Source organism: Larus michahellis, chromosome 7 (assembly GCF_964199755.1).
Source record: "Larus michahellis chromosome 7, bLarMic1.1, whole genome shotgun sequence".
In the NCBI taxonomy this organism is placed as follows: domain Eukaryota; kingdom Metazoa; phylum Chordata; class Aves; order Charadriiformes; family Laridae; genus Larus; species Larus michahellis.
Window position 1 is genome coordinate 5,508,656 of NC_133902.1, and position 17,054 is coordinate 5,525,709.

At 42.9% G+C, this 17,054-nt stretch overlaps 2 protein-coding genes across 8 annotated transcripts; one reads left to right on the forward strand and one right to left on the reverse strand.

The window, feature by feature from the left end:
* Positions 1–272: 272 nt before the first annotated feature.
* On the reverse strand, positions 273–7,918 carry CTNS (cystinosin, lysosomal cystine transporter). Of its 7 annotated transcripts, none has more exons than XM_074596165.1 (11): positions 7,772–7,918; positions 7,235–7,308; positions 6,061–6,139; positions 5,441–5,525; positions 5,245–5,348; positions 4,131–4,262; positions 3,284–3,383; positions 3,076–3,195; positions 1,862–2,032; positions 1,538–1,655; positions 273–1,160 (listed from the first exon to the last, which is right to left on the reverse strand). In XM_074596165.1, exons 2-11 carry the CDS (start codon positions 7,296–7,298, stop codon positions 1,030–1,032), a joined length of 1,104 nt encoding a protein of 367 aa, XP_074452266.1. In that variant the 5' UTR covers positions 7,299–7,308; positions 7,772–7,918; the 3' UTR covers positions 273–1,029. The 7 variants fall into 7 exon arrangements, with proteins under 7 accessions (XP_074452266.1, XP_074452268.1, XP_074452267.1 ...); XM_074596167.1 differs by having other exon boundaries at positions 7,767–7,910; XM_074596166.1 differs by having other exon boundaries at positions 7,739–7,904.
* SHPK (sedoheptulokinase) lies at positions 7,703–16,789 on the forward strand. Its single transcript, XM_074596157.1, has 7 exons — positions 7,703–8,492; positions 9,751–9,892; positions 12,719–12,902; positions 13,597–13,749; positions 14,857–15,032; positions 15,147–15,347; positions 16,233–16,789. Exons 1-7 carry the CDS (start codon positions 8,331–8,333, stop codon positions 16,625–16,627), a joined length of 1,413 nt encoding a protein of 470 aa, XP_074452258.1. The 5' UTR covers positions 7,703–8,330; the 3' UTR covers positions 16,628–16,789.
* The last annotated feature ends 265 nt before the right edge of the window (positions 16,790–17,054 follow it).

Sequence of the window (17,054 nt, forward strand, 5' to 3'; positions counted from 1 at the left end):
GTTTCAGTGGTGGGTATGTGCAGTGTTAGTGAGCTGTCAAACCTCACCGGCTCTGTAGCAGGGGGAGAAGGGGTTCTACTTTTCCTTAGGTTGCTTTTGAGCATACATGTACTGTTCAAGTACAAATGTATGAATTCCCTTCTGTTTCTTTTAAAGGGTATAATGCTTATTTTCAAGTAACTCAAGACATTGATCTCTTCCTAGAACACACCACAGGTAGCCCAGGAACAAAACCGTATGCTTAAACTGTAATCATCAGGCTGTTAACATGATCCACTTAAAAATCTGATAAATCTTTAATCTTTACCATCCACAGTTTAGTAACCAAGGCATGGCAGTAGAACCGAGCAAAGTGAAGTTAGTGCACTGTAAGTATTCAGATAAGTCTGAGCACTTGTCTTGCACCTTTGAAAGAGCTTTCAGTGAAATAAGAATAGAGTTTCTATTTCTTCTCAGTATTTTTTTTTTTTGTAAGAAAGAATTCAGGTTCCTGTATTTGCTACCAACCTCGTTATTCTTTCATGTACCACTACAGCTGTTAACAACCAACCTGAGTGGTGTTCTACTGTGATCTGTCTGTGATGAGCCAGCAGCAGCGCTTTGATCCACAGTCTCTCCTCAGTCATTACATTAAGTGGTTGCTTAAACATAATCTTGGATTTTTGGAAGCCAGAACTCTACTCTTTGTGCTTCACTTCCAATCAGAAAGACACCACTCTAGTCTTTCTCTTTCCTGGTGTTAATGGAAAGAAAGGCCCATGTTGCTTGGCCAGCTCACACTAAGCTGTCTTTGCAGCTTCAGTGGGCGCGAGTCTTCCATTTGCAAGTGGGGGCTAGAGAGCCTGCTGTCCTTTAAGGCACCTGGCAATCAGGATTTGATAAGGCAACAGCTTGTGTTCCATACCAGAGAGGATCAAAATATAAACAGAGATTGTAATCAGTATTTCTGGTAACTGCAGTAGGCATCTTGAAAGCCCTCAGCCAGGATAGGGGAAGTTCAATTTAAAGTTTTTGTCTTCACAAGTGATGTTATTCACAAGGTTCATAGCCTTGTCTCCTATAAAGGCAGTAGTGCTGGACCATAAAAACAATATCAAAGATGATGGAGAAGACACCCAGGCCAAACTTGGTTGGATCTCCAAAGATTAACTTCCACTGATCTGTCAAACACAAGATTAGAGAGTTAAGACTAACTCCTCAAGTGTAGTCTTGTCTTAAGACTACAAGGTCATGCCACACATATTAGAGAAGGTCATGGTTATTACCTGGACTGCTTAGACACACCTGAAGTCTGACTCTAATGGACATCTTAAGAATAGCTATTAATTAGCTTTGCATAAGAAACCACAGGAACAGTTACTTCATTTTCTGTCTTGAAGGACTATGAACAGATTCTTTATTCTTAGTTTAAGAACAGCTACCCATACTATAGCACAAGTGGCATTCTCCCAAGGTAACCTACCGGTTCATATCTGCTTTGTAGCAGGATTCTCCCACCCCATTACGAAAGGCTGCACTACCTCAATTCCAGCCTTACCATTGTTGTACGACTGCAAAAACATCTGGAGAAGGCTGAAGCTTCCACCAGTGAAGTCTAGTAACACATTTCCAATACTCCATCCCTCAGTACTCTTCCGACGGAAATTCATGTATGCCTGAGAGTGTAAAAAGTTTGTCATGTCATGTACAAACATTTATGTGATTAAGATTTAAGAAGCCTTCTGTATAACTATACTGTTTTTGCCACTCAAAGACTTCATAAATGATTATGGCTGGTTTAGTCTAGTCAGACTTTCAAGAGCGTACACTACAGGTTAGGGTGACAGGAATATAGTATAAAAGCAGAAAAGTTCAGATTTACCTGTGGAAAATATTTTATCAGTGTGACTGCTAACTTAATGTAAGAGAAGCAGAATAAGAACTGTAGCCATGTCATTTCCTCAGCTGCAGCAAGAAACAGTGTTGTAAATGTGAAGATCCACGCAAGTGCCAGTAGTCCAACTACAACTTTGGATACTTTCTGACCGGCTCTCTGGAATGGAAATGCAGATACACTCAGACCCATCTAGGTGACACACTGGAAGATACAGCATGTGCTCAGGACTATGCAAGGTTACAGTCCAAACCTGTTGTTGTACCAGTTAGGCTCATACCACAAGGGAGTTTTAAGATTAAACAAGTGCTACAGCAACCAGCTGATGTGCGATATCAGCATCAATCATTTGAAACACTATTTTCCATGAACAAGCAGGAAACAATATTGTAGCAGTGTTCTTGAATACAATGCCTATTATCAGTGTCACATTTGTAACAAATCCAAGTTCAGTCTGATGATATCAAGAGTTCCCGTATATGCAAAAGGCTGCTAATGCCATAATGGTAAAAGATTCATGGTTGCCTTCTAATTCTTCACTAGAAGACTATTGCATCTGGCAGTGGTGACAAATGGGCTGTTCCAGCTTTAAGTTCAGCATCACCAAAGGAAGCCCCCCCACCCCACCCCACCCCGCCAAGAGAGAAACAGCTACCATCTAGAGAAAATTGGCTGTTCAGATCAGAGGCTTTTACAATGGGAATTACATAAAGAACTGCCTGATTATAACAATCAGTCTCACCTGAAAAGGTGGTGAGAATTACAAAAGGGCCTTTGCAGCTGTTTTAGAAGAGGCTGAATAAAGCTGGAAGTTTTGATTGCAGGGAATCCTTGAGGAATCCTCAAAGTAGTGAGGAAACAGCAAAGCTCATACTAGTATTTGTACTGTGCAGAGCTGTAAGCTATGTGCTGTCTAGAGATCTGTTTGGGAACTTTATGAACTTGGCTGTTTGCCTTAGTTATTTTGACTCCCTAAGCAGTTTACTTGTAAGCTCAGGACATCCGTGAGGCTGAAATAGCCAAGCCTACTGGAGCTGCTACAAGCTCAGGAAAGATACAGGCAGCTGCACTGTGAAGCCTGACTTCTAGAAAGGCCAGTGGAAGTGCCATGAAGAGGACTTTGGAGCCCAAAAGGAGTGGTGAGGTGCCCGGCAGAGGGAGCTCTGCCTGAGCTGACAGGTCAGCCCAGCATCGAGACTTACCTCGTAGATGCAGCACTGAATTACGGTGAGGAGAGTTAGAGCTACCGCGTGGAGACTGAAGAAAACATCATTGATAGCCACAGGGTTCACCCCACTGGGATAACTGACTAAGAATTCCTCCTAAATGTAAGAGAAATCAAAACCAGCCAAATGCTACCTTCTGTAGATATCCACTCCCTGGCAAATATTAAGAGATAATCATGCTTACCTTAATCAAGGGAATCCAGAAGAGTCCAACATTAAACACACTGTATGCTATAAAGCCAGTAAGGTTTAGTGCTATAAAGTCAAAACTTAGTCCAACAACACTACAGAAGGGAGAAAAAAAAATATGAGAAATATTAGAGCATTACAGGTAGTTCCAGAGACAACTTGACCCTAGAATGTACTGATTTATAGGCAATTTTTTGATATAAGCCAAAGCTGCTGGCATTGTGACAACATGGTGCTGTGAGTTCATCAGGAAGCAAGGTGAAGTATCCCTCATATGCCATGCACCGGTACTCACAACAGCTCTCACTGACAAGGTTGCGTCCCTGCCCCACAAGCTCAGCTAGTCTGATAAAACCATTCCAGCCTGAATCCACAGAAGCAGCAGTAGTGCATCTTTGCCAAAACAAATACTTTAGTTTTCATATATACTTATGTTTCTACTTACAGCCGCTTAGCTTAAAGGAAGCTGGCCTAACGACAATATTGCAAGGAGCTGTCTGATAAACAGCTTACAAGGTAAGTAATCTTTGAAGGTGGTCATCAGCCAGATTGTTTATAATATGGCACCAAAGGGAATGGGGAGGTCTCCTCTAGCACAAATTAGTATTGGATACCAAACCATAGGATTAGGTGTCAATAGGATACACTTAAGTTTCCTCTGACCTGCATGCATAAAAGCTCACGGGGGCTGCATTTATTCAGGCCCTGTCTTTGCCTTGCTTTTTTCCCCCCCAGTCTTTCCATGCATAATTCACCATAACCAAGACAGATGTAACTGAAGCTAGGCATATGATTTGCAGAAGTGGTTAAGTGACTTGCAAACACATCTTAAGTCTCTTTACCTTTTCCGTCGCCAGTTCTCAAAGAGTTGAGGATAAAAGGAGACAGACCAGGCGAGGAAGTAGATCCAGCCAATCACCTCATCAGCGTATCTCACTATGATGCTATGAATCACGTGAAATTGAATCCTAGGTCTGATGGTTAATGCAAACAGAATTAGTTAATTTGTCTGTTCACACTTTTTCCAGCAGATTTTGCCTTGTTCTGCTTTGAGAGAAAAAAGAGAGTCCAGGTGTTGAGACAAGACAATAAAGATTCAGAGTTGGTTTCAAGATGAGTTGCTCCCCTTTTCTTTAGTGTCCTTGTTATGTTTAAGACATTTCCCACTCCTACCCTCAACCTACCCTTTCCTTTCCGTTCTTTTACCATAGAAATCTTCAAAAAGGTCCTCTTGTGACTATGGCTTCCACTCTCTCAGCACAATGTTTGTTATGCAAGAGCAGTTTCACTTTTCACGCTCTGCCAGCAAACCCTCATGATCACGCCTGTCCTGTTGAGCATTTCACGGGCTTACCTCTGCATTTGCTTTGAGTCTTAAAAGCAGAAGCGAAACAAGGAAGTAAAACAGGAGTATCCTGTTGCTCAGTAGAATCTGGGCAACAAGCAAATACAATCCAGCTTTCTCTATCTTGCTCAACTGTTTTGCTATTAGGGAGGACTGGCAGCTGTGAAAAGAGGGCTCCCCTAACTAGAAAGCAAAGCACCTATATCTCATGGTAGCGACACGAGCACACAGGCGCATCAGGCTATTGGCACTCCAAAACAAGTTCTGCACAATAAAAATAGTATCGCACTGGACACTTACAACCAAACGCTTCCTGAATCAGAAAATCTGACATGTAGTTTTGATACTTTTGTGAGGGGTTATTAAAACCAGACTAAGGAGCCATCAGACCTTACAGTCATCTAGTAATGAAATCTAAAATACCAAAACTATCACTCTATGTCCATACCCTGTATTTATCTGAATACCCTGGGGATTGCTGGAGGGTCACCACGTCTTCCCAACAACACACCAACCATGTCCCATTAACTATTTAACTATAAGAAGAGAATAGTTACCCCAAAGTTTAGGAAGCTGTAGGATAGTAAGGATAACTAAAACCAGTTTCTCACCCAGTTAAGTTGGAATTAATGGTATAAAGATAAACTGTTACTTGTCCAACATCATCTGCTTTCACTTGGAAGTCTGCTTTAGTGTGACCTGCAGGCAATTGTACCTGCAAGGCAAAGCGGAGGGAAGAAAGACGAGAGTTGCACCATACTAGCAGCAGGCTTTTGCATAAGGTCAGAAGTCTGTTCTGTCACTTACTTCATCAGGCAGCTCAACAATAGTGCTGCGTTTTGATGAGTGTGTAATATTAAGAGTTATCACCAGTGTCTCATTTAATGGAGCCCTGTGAATGCAGAACAAGCAAGTTAGACTGGTGCCTGAGTTCACTGTATTAAATAATGAGACTAAGGTGCACCAGCCCCCACTCTAGAGTAGCTGCATTTCTTTGCTAGAAATAGTGAGTTCTGTTTGCTTAGTAAAGTTTTTCTTGGTGATCACTCCAGGAAATGGAAGTTTCCCTTAAGCATCAGTTTTTAGAAATGGAGGAACTGTATGTTCACTCATGGACGACAGTTCAGTAAGCTAATATAGGCCAGACAGTATAAAACATTTTTTCCTGCTCAACTTCCCATACAAATGGCATGAGATATTGTCAGAAGCCAACCATACAAGGCTGTTTGTGAGGGTGCTGCACTATCTTGGTCCATACTGGTACTTAGCGATGTAATAGTCTACAAGTGTCCAGTAACATCAATGAGATTTGCTCTGTATGAACAGTTAACAGAGTCTGCAGGAAAATCTTAAGTACATAGCCAAGTCCTACCCACTTGCTTGTCCCTCGTTCCAAAGAGAAAGTAAAGATGCAATCATGATTTTACCTCAGCGAGATAGTGACGTTTGCTGAACTTCCACTTTCTAATGAAACCACTTCAGGGACAGACAGTACAATGACTCCACCTGGGAGGAAAAAAAAACAACCAGAAAACCCCCCCCAAATCTCAATTACTATGAATGATTAATAGCTGCTTCAGAAGAGCCACCTACTTTCTTTTGTGATATAGGCATTTTGCCCATTGGAACCTCCAGTGTCAGATTAATTAAATTAATACACGTGATAAACAGCAAAGGGAGTACAGCTTATTTCAAGGCGACCAAACAACTTAAAAGGAGAAGTAAATAACTGTCACTTGAGCATGTTACAAGGAAGCAATTTAAATGTTTGAAGTGCAACAAAAGTTCATGCTGAGAGAAGGTTCTGGGATACTTCAAACCCACACTTTTTCTTGATATGATCCTAGTAACTTAGGAGTCATAAATGCCCAAAATTTAGTTCAAAATTGCTTCTTGGGTCATAAATTCAAACCGGGAACCCAGATATTCAAGAGAACGTACATTTACCATCTTAGCACTTCAGGAATCACAAGCACCTTACTATAGTGCTCAGGGGTACACTTTACAACAATCCAGCTATGTTGTACCACATCATGCTTTAAGGGAGGCCAAGACTCCCAAGTGCCAACACAACTGATATCAAAACCATAAGCTGGTCACGCGCCAACAATTTTGACATTTGGAATCCAAGTCTATTCTATTCACTGTATGCTTAAAGGGCACAAGAGAAAGTAGAAAGAACTATGTAAAAATACGACCAGAAATGGAGAGACAAACAGGTTGCCCTGCACACTTTTTTTTCCTCTTGTTGCCACATATTACACAATGTTCTTAAGAAGTTATTTAAGTGCAGGAGAGCTCCCCAGTTCATCACTGACTGCACCATAGACAGTATTTAACCTGCTTCTGCAGAGATTGAGTTTGGAGCACAAGGCGAATGCTCCATCATGTCAGTGCCTCAGTGTAGCACCACCTGCAGATGAGCACGCAAAATCAACGGTAACATGTGAAAGAAGAGCCAAGGGGAACCACGGCACAGGTCCCCCCAGAGAGTCGCAACGTGGATATTGCGGAGCAGCCCTCTTCCACCTCTTACCAGTTCAGACCTGGACCCTGCCTGGGGGGCCCTCTGGGCCCAAGCCGGGATGGCCAAACACTCACCACCAGGCCCCAGCAGCACAAGCGAGAGGTACAGCAGAGTGGGGAGCAGGTATGGCATCCTCATGGTGGAAGAACTACAGGAAAAGTAGGGAGAAGCCTTTGCTCAGGACCCACAAGTTTTCAGGGGACACCAGCCCATCTCCTCAGCGGGCAGCTCCCTACAAATGTCTCCCTCCCCAGCACCATGACCACCAGCCCGGCCCGGCTAAGGGACCCTCAGCACCCCCGAGGGAGCATCTTTCGGTCCCTCTGTCTGCCCAGACTCGCCCGGGGACATCTTTACCTCATAACTGATCCCGTTCCCGCCGGACAGAGCTACCACTCCTGAGGTATATCCCCCCCACTCCCCCGGGACTACAAATCTCAGCAGCCTCCGCGCCTCCACCAGCCCCCCCGCCCCCGGCAGCGCGCTGCGGTGCACGCTGGGAGTTGTAGTCCCCGCCGCCCTCCCCTCAGGCGGCCCGGCGGAGCGGGGCCATCCCACCCTTTAGGACACGCTAATACCGAGGACGCAGTGCCGAGGAGAAGCCACCTAACTCTTTCCAGCGCCGCCGCTCCGTCCCGCACAGCCCCGGCTCTTCCCTTTTCAGCTTCTCACGTGAGGCGGCCGCCTCCCGCCTCCCCGCCCAGCGCCCGTCGCGGTGCGGCCGCCCTCGGGTGCCATCTTGGGTGCGGCAGAGCGGGTTGGGCGCTGGGCCGGTGCCGGCCGGTCTGTGAGGAGGGAGAGCCGCGAGCGGAGGGAGGGCTCCTCGCTTTTGGTTGTTTGTTGAAGTTTCGTTTAAAGCCGCGCAGGGCTGGGGGAAGGGAAGGTTTGTCACACTCAAGATGGAGGGATAGTGGCCAGGCACTGCTGAGGGGAGACATCTTCAGCCAGAGGGCAAAGTCCAGGCCGCTTTCCCGGGCTTGTCCCCGCGCGCTGCTGGGGTGGGAGCCCACAGGCTTGTGCCCTCAGCACCTTAGGCTCTTGGGTCAGGTGCCCCCTCAGAGGCAGTGAGGAGCAGTGTGGGGCTCAGCATGGTGGGAGTGGGTCCAGCCACCACATAGAGAGACCCGCGTGTGGTGGGGAAGGTAAAAGTGACCCCTTCTCCCTGTGAACATGGCGGGCAGGCCTACTCCTGCCTGCGTGCTGGGCATAGACCTGGGCACGACATCGGTTAAGGCAGCCCTGCTAGTAGGGGCAGAGCAAGGGCAGGTGGTGGCAGAGAGCTGCTCCAGGGAGACGCAGGCGCACACCAGTAGCCTGGAAGCTGGACCACAGGTAAGGGGTGGCAGATAGCACTGCTGGCAATTTGAGGATACCGGCCGTGCTTTGTCGCGGCCAGGTTCTGTTGCTACATTATGTGGAGCTCCTGGGTTGTTTTCGTGCCTAGAATGATGGAGATGATTGCTGTGTGTTTCTGGATGTGTTCTGGAAAGTACAATTAAAATGGCCTCAGTTTATGGTTCAAGAAACTCAAGTAAAGCTGTTTGTTTTAAGGAAGACACAGCTTTTGGAAAGTTGCATAAGACGATCTAAAACTCTTCTCTCATGAACCATCACCTTGTTTTTGACACTTCCAGTTAGGAAACAGCAGCCACTTGCCAACTGGAAGGGTATTTTGCACTTTAATGTGCAATGGAATCATCACTGGAAATTCCCTGTGGAAATAACCAGGAACATGTACTCCTGTTAAAGATCTTTACATTCATTGTGTTGGTCAGACTAAGAAAGGATGAATCAGAATAATAAAAAAATATGTATCAGCATTCCTCTGGCCTAGTATTGTAGTGAGTCCGGGCGCTAATTTCTGAGCAAAGATACCAAACAGGCCAGCCCTCCTCCCTACAGTCATGTTTATGCAGCCAAAAGTATGTATGCACAGAACAGTTCGCGTCTACATGTAGACTACATTTGAATACTTGTGCTTGTAAACTTCATACTGGTCTGTCACAAAGTATTCTGAATCTTCAAGCGTGAAAGCTGGAATACAGGTTCTCTTGTGGCACAGTTTGGTCAATTTGCTGAGCAGATCAGTTTGCTGGGTAGTTCTAGGAACAGAATATCCAGAAATGAGGTATCAGCATCATTACAATCAACAGTGAGTAGATACAGAGGGGCTTTAGGAAGGTCTAAGGGAGACTGCATGCCAGTCAGAATGTGCAGATAGTCCTCTTTTGTCAGGAAAAAGAAGAGCAATATATAAGGTGAACTAATGAAAGCATGTAGTGAGTGTTAATGGATTATTTTTTTAAAAAGGTATATTTAAGTATGGTAATTTAGGAAATTAAGAATTATTTGGCCTTCAGTTTAAGAGGCTGTTATCTTATTCTCAACCTGCTAGTACTGGTTTTTAGTTTTGGTGGTTTTGTGGGTTTTTTGCATTTTTTTTTCTATTTAGTACTGGATGTTATTTTAATACATGCTATTAAGCTAAATGAATTCTGTTCTTCACTTCTGACTAGAGAAGCCTTGTTTAATAAATAAACTGAGTGAATCCTAATGGTTTCATGCTCAGAATAATGCTTTATGATTGCAGGGAATGGAGCAGAATGTCCGAAGAATAATAAGAGCATTGAATGAATGCCTTGCTGCTCTACCTCAGCAGCAGCTTCAGAGAGTCAGTCACATTGGCATTTCAGGACAAATGCACGGGATTGTATTTTGGAAAAAAGATAAAGGTAATATCAATTCTTTGGCATGCCTGTTCGGAGTATTATGTTGCAGAAAATAAATTTTTAACACTGAAGTGATCTGTAGGAGGCTGCTGCATGTTCCCTTTGGTCTTCTGTAAAACAGAATTAACAGAAGATTTTCTGTGGGAATTTTGCTTTATTTACAGGAATTTCAGCTGCTGACTATATTTAACCGTGTTGTTTACACAGATTAGTCAAAGGATTTAGTCTTACGAGATCCCTGCAGAGACAGCACAGTTATTAGTATGAAGGAGGAATAACATATTGTGGCTTGTTAATTGTTTGTCCATCACATGCTATCTGCTGACAGTTGAAAGAACTACTACACCATGTGAATGACTTTTTTTTTTTTTTTTTTTTGGGAGGGGGGCTAGTATTCACCTCATAGAACACTTAACTAGCTCTTGCCCCGTATCTAGATACCTTCTAATGATTCTACAGTAGCAGTATTAGCAGTTCTGTGTATGCCTTGAAAAATAAACTATGCTTGATCTTTATGTGAAAATGCGCATAGCAGTAGTTATCTAACAGTGAATATCAGTATGCTATTTTGAAACGCTGTTTGAAAGTACAGGAGAAAAATTGAAGTTCAGTAAATGATGTTTTCAGTCTTTGTGGTTTTTTTCCCTCTCCAAAAAAATCTCAAGGCTTTTTTTTTTCCAGCCATAGACTGTTATGTTGCATTCATCTTGCTGCTTATGCTTCTGTTAGGAGCTGAAAAAGAATTATGGTCATGATTCCGAATACTCATCTGCTTGTAGAGTAAAGGGCCAAGACCTCAGAAACAAAATCAACCACAGTGAGGTAGTCACATGGGGCTTGGTTGTGCAAACACTCAAATAATCTTTGTGACAGTGAGGATATTTGAAAAATTCAGACCTTGGGTTGCCAGCTCAGTGAGATAGGGATGGATTATCTTCTTGGCTAACTTCCTGTAAATCTGCTGAAGTCCGAGGCTCAGATTTCAGAATATGGTTCCATGTCGTCTTTACCTTATGATGTGCACATCTGAGCAATTATACAAGCCTTATAATAATAGGGGTTATGCAGATTAGGCAAAGATTTATTGTAAACCACAGAACAGATTTCCCAAAAGTGATGGTCACTGCCTGTCAAAAGTTGTCAGGATCTTAATTGCTTTAAGAGACACTATGCTATTCATAACTGTCTGTAATTTTACATTAAATACTAAAATGATTAGAAAGAAAGAAATCCAAAGGCTGATGGACTGAAGGAGCTGTTGCTTGCTTTGCAGATGTCCCAAGGGCTGCATAACAAAGCCTCATGAGTTCATGGTAGACATAGATTCTTATGTCATATTGGTTAATATTTTATTTCGTAAAGCCACATGCCACTTTTGTTTCATTTCTATCAAGTGAAAGAGTGTGTTTGCTCTCATTTGTTTTGAGTAGACTAAGTGAATCTGTGCACTTTGGGACACAAATTACATTTTTAATAGCGTCCTTTAGGGTTAGATTTATGGTTAATAATATTTCTTAGAATCCATTTAAAACTAGAAAAGCAAGCCAATTGGAAATTCAGCTCAAACAGACTTGATAGAACAGGGAATTAAGGGAACAAGAAAGTATGTATTTACTTTGCATGTTTCACATAGTACTTCCTAGCTTTCACGGCTGCTTTTTATGGTGCGAGTGCAACTTCAAATCCCTGTATCCAGTGCAAGAAAGATTCTTTTATCCATATTTGTGCTGGTCAGTTGGGCAGCTGGGTCTCTTCTCTGACCTGTAGGACAAGTGGCACAGCACAGCATGAAACTCTGCTCCTATCCCCAGCCAAAAACCAAAAGGTTGCCTCAGTTACAGAGCCAGCTGGAGACAGTGTGCATCCCCGTGTCGTGGCCAGGCGTTGCCTAGCCGAGCAATAGCTGCCAGAGGCCGAAGCTGTGCCATGGAGCGTGCTAGCAAACATCACGTGCCAGTGCTTGAGCTCAGCCCCTGCTTAGTCTGCTGCTCCGACAGGGCCGTGTGCTGCCTTTGCAGGACTGCTTGTGGGCAGCGTGTCAGGGCAGGAAGCAGCGTACTGGACTGGAGCAATAGCAGACATTGCTGAGAGGGCTCCCTGCAGCTCTAAGAAGCTGCTGTAATTTAGCTGAGGCCTTCACTTTCAGCTGAAAGAATGTGAAGGTGTCATCAAAGATAGAGTGTTCTGCGTTCAAAAGGAACGTGCTCGACTGGTTAAACTGAAAACTGAGTTAAACCCTATTTTACCTTTGGTGAAGCTTTGTTGCGTAGCACGGGGGAGGGATACTCTTTAGTCCTTTGCAGTCCCTTGCTTGACACATGCAGATCCAAGTTTCTTGTTGCTTTGGCTCAAAAGGTGAATAAACTATGTGCTATCCATCATGGCAGTTCATTACTAATACAGCATGCTCTAGGTCATGATGTGGTAGATCCTAGTTAAAGTTTATATGTGAGAGCCGTCATATCAGCTTATTACCTCCCATTGAACTACTGTGATTTTTTTTTTTTTTTTTTGTGGGTCACCTGTTATTTAAGTTGTATCATTAATATCTCAAGGTGCAAGTTACTTGTTCCTCTAGGCACTAGGAGCGCTTACAGAGAAGGAAGGCATTGGATACCATTCTCTGTTTTAGCAAAGGATGACTGGCATTATGACGTTATCTGGAGCAGAAAAATATGACTAATTAATTCGATTACAATCGCTACCGGCTCTGTTTCTGCTCTTTTTCCAATATATTTGACAAATTATCAAGAGTGTCCAGAAATGAAGAATGCCAGGCAGACTACACTACAGGGAATCACTGGACTTCTCAGATACTGTGTGTTTCAGGTTGCAAGTGGACAGAGTGTGGTACAGGCCCTGCCTTTGAGCCGGAGGAGGTCAGTCATCTGATTACTTGGCAAGACGGCCGCTGCAGTCCCACCTTCCTCTCTTCTCTTCCTTTGCCACAGTCACATATAAGCTTGGCTACAGGATTTGGATGTGCCACAGTCTACTGGTATTTAAAGAAGAGGTATATTGTTTCTCAAAAGGGTGTCTGTATCAGGCTGTTTCACTGGTAGTTTCTCATCTTGAGTTTATGTGACAATTTGTATTCCTGTAACATGTGAATACCACTACAGGCTGAGGGGCTGTGTTCATCTGTAATCCTAATAATTAAGTAGTCAAAGAATATTTAAAATGGCAGTATTCAATATAAGCTGTATGCAACTGAGCACACAAGTAAGTGTCTCTGACCTCATAAAAATACTTTAATAAAAAGAAAAGCTTTTGACCATATAGTAACAGAAGTCTTAAAGTATCATAGAATAAGTTTAGTCCATCCTGTCACTCAGAGGAGCTCTGCTAATGCAGTTTGAATGCTATATTTGTCTTGTGCAGATTTTGAAAAGTATAAACATCTGGTTGCTGCCAGATGCTAAAACAAATAGTCCCTAAATTAATTTCAGTTCCTTCCTTCCTTAGACACTGAGATCCTTATGAAGTGTTACGAATTGTCTGCTTTGTTGTGGCATGTTTGCAGAGGGTATAATTTTTCACTTATGATTTGGCATCAACAAGATTTGCTCTTCAGTTTCACTTGCAGTGTGCTATGTTTGTCAAAGAGCTGATGTCGTCTTCTGCAATGAGTTCAGGTTCAATAAATGGGGAAAAACTTATTAGCTCTCGATTTACTCTTTTTGTTTTTAATATGTTTTGTTTAAAAGTCCAGATTTTCTGAAGTCTTATGATGCAGCTGGCACTATCCATGACTATGTGGTTGCCATGTTGTGTGACCTGAAGAAGCCTCTCATGTCCGTCCAGAATGCTGCCAGCTGGGGATATTTTAATTCCAGGAACAAAAGCTGGAACACTGACATGTAAGTGCTAAGGTCATTCAGTGGGTTTTGTGCATTGCTTGTGTCAGGCAGTGTGAACACCTCTTGGGCTCCAAGTATGAATTTGCTACGGATAAAAAGTGATAGAAAGTTACTCCTAATGTGTTGTGGTGTGGCCTGTACTGAAGAGCTATTGAGAGTTCGCTCTAGTTTGTAAGGTATATACATTTAAATTATATACAATCTGGCACAGTATTTTTAGAAATACCTAAGACAGCAGAGCTGAGAGACTCATCACTGAGGCCTCGTATACCAAACTGTTCTCTCGCTTTCTGTGGTGAGATGGGATGGACAAGTGCGTGCTGTAGCCAAAGTGTTACCTCTGTGATGGTAAAAGACAGTTATTACTCTCAAGTTGTTTCAGCTGAGCTCCTTCATAACTACTAAGCCTTACTTGTGATAATATGTAAGAGTTATTAGGCTACAGGAAATCTTTTAGGGAATCAGTTTGTTTATTTATTTACTTATTTATTTTAATGATTTGCTCTTTCAGGACTGAGTGCTAAGGCCTTACATATTTCAGGGCTTAGGTTAGGCCAGGACTCCAAGGTGAAAAGATCTGCTTGTGAAGGTATGAAAGAGTGTCAGAAACTTGCATTTAGCCTATGGAACTTTTACTAATCTGTGTTGTTGCTGTAGGAATATCATGTATCTTGCAGTTTGATTGTGTAAGGAGTTTGTTGGACTTAGCTCTTTGTGATTTGGTTTGAACCACTAACTGCATGACAGCTTTTTTGGCACTTAGAAGTTGCATTTTTTTGCTGTTTTTTGTCCCTTTACCCTGGAACTGCTTGTCGATATGACATCAGTAGGTTAAACTTGCTGAACATGTACTGCTGTATAATCTTGGGTAATCAGATTGCGTGTAAGGGAAAGCTATTTATTCTTCTAGAATATTCTAGTTTACCCACGCTGTTGAACTGGAATGCTGCCCCTGTCCAAGACAAAGCTTTCTAAATAGGTGAAAGCATCCATAAATCCATCAGCCATGAATGTATGGCCAGGTTCATCTGTGACTTCACAGGGTCTTTGTAGTCATGCTGCACACTCTCATACTGCTTTCCTGCAATAATATTGCTCTAATTGCAGATTGAAAAAATCCGGCTTTCCTGTTCACTTGCTTCCAGAGGTGGGAGACCCTGGCAGTACTGCAGGCAGGACAATCTGTGCATGGCATGGCATACCCAAAGGAGCAATAGTAGGAGTTGCTCTGGGAGATTTCCAATGCTCTGTTTATTCCTGTCTGACTGAGAGGACTGATGCAGGTATGATCATTTTGGTATCTTATTTGGTTTTCTCATTGTCCTCCTTCAGGGTCGCCTAGAAAAACCCTGATTTTTTTGTTTTTCTTTTTTAATTTTTTTTCTTTTGTATTCTAGTTCTTAATATCAGTACCTCTGCTCAGCTGACTATCTCAATGCCCCCGGGTTTCCAGCCTCCAGAGACACCAGATCCTTCCTCAGCTGTTACTTATTTTCCCTACTTCAATGGTGACTACTTGGCAGTGGCAGCATCACTTAATGGAGGCAATGTGCTAGCAACATTTGTGGACATGGTGGCACGGTGGACAGAAGAGCTAGGTAAGATATTTCAAGGATAGTTAAAAGCTTAAAATTGAGGTTGGATCATCAAGGTGAAAGGAAGTAAAGGCAAAGGAACAAGTCTAGACCTGTTTTGTCATGCCGTATAAAGAACAAGGATGTAGCTCTTGGGTCACGCTTCCTAGATCTCTGGAATTTCCTGCAGAAGCCTATGAACATGCTGAGACAGTCATGCTTGGACTCCACGTTCACATTGCCTCTAGGTTTTGGGTTTTCTTTTGTTTCAAGACCACAAGAGAATTATTTTTTTGCAAGTTGTTTTTCAAAAGGAAAGGTCAGCAAATTTGAGGATAGCCTCTAATTTTGTATGACTGCAGTCCAAAAGAGTCCCTTGATTAGATCAGTTGCCTTTTGCTGCATATTTTGCAGCACTCTAATGGATTTTAAGACTCAAACTCATGTAATATCTTCTAAGTGCTTTAAACATGGTCTTCACAGGTTTTTTTAATGATCTCTTGGGTTTTGCAATCCAGAAGTAAGCTCTGAAATTGTTCTTTCAGTGAGTACTTGAGGTGAAGTCTGTATTCACACACAGTCCAACCACTGAAGCTGAAGTCTGCCATGCCATTAGTGCCTTTAAAGATGCTGGTTGGTGTAACTTAGCACAGTATAAGCAAAGAGGAATAGCAGTATTGTCAGAAAAGGTGGTTTCTGTAACCAGAAAAAGATTTCTAGTATCACAGATACTAGATACAATTGGATGGGAGAACTATGTTTCATAATCCTGGAAAAGCAATTCCCTTTGGGACAGGAAAAAAGATAGAATATTTTGCTGAACAGGTGGATGAGCTTCCATTTTAAGTCTCCACGCGTAAGATACACCAGACCCCTTCAGATTAGTAACATGGTATTTCCCATCCGCAGGACTTCAGGTTCAGGAGTCTGCCATCTATACAAAGATAATCAAAGCAGCCTTGGCCCAAAACGACAGCAAACTCTCAGTCCACCCAACCATATTTGGAGAGAGACACATTCCCGAGCAGTTGGCGTCAGTGAGCAATATTGCTGTCTCTGACCTCTCCCTGGGTCACGTAACCAGAGCTCTGTGCCGTGGCATCGTTGAAAATCTCTGTTCCATGTTACCTGTGCAGCGCCTGATGGAGACGGGAGTGAGGAGGATTCTGGGGAGCGGGAGTGCCCTTGCCAGGAATGAGGTGCTGAGGCAGGAAGTGGAAAGGATTTTTCCATTCCCTGTGGTTTATGGGAAGGATGTTGATGCTGCTGTGGGGGCTGCCATGGTGATGTTCCACAGAAAATAAAGTCATTGTTTGGAATGGCCTGAGATGGAGCTCCTTTTTTTTCTTTTTTTTTTTCTGGCTGTACATTTTTTCCTTTCACCTCCTTCACTTTTTCTGGACTTGTATTCAACATGCCATCTCACTCATTACAGTGGAAAATAAAAGCTTGCATTTAATGTCCAATTCTGCTTCTGGGTGTACACATTTCATTGCTCTGTCTTTTCCATTTGTGAAATGAGAAGTAATTATCACATTAAATTTGACTGAGTGACTAGGAAAGATCCATTAACTTTCTGCATAAAATGATACTTCATGCGAGGCTCATTTTCCTGCTAGGAAGGACTAGGAGAGATGAGTAGCTGTCTGTAACTTAGTCTGATGCTTGCATTAGAGGCTTCTTGTCCTTAAGCTGTCTCACAATATACATACATATAGGCAGCAGACCAGG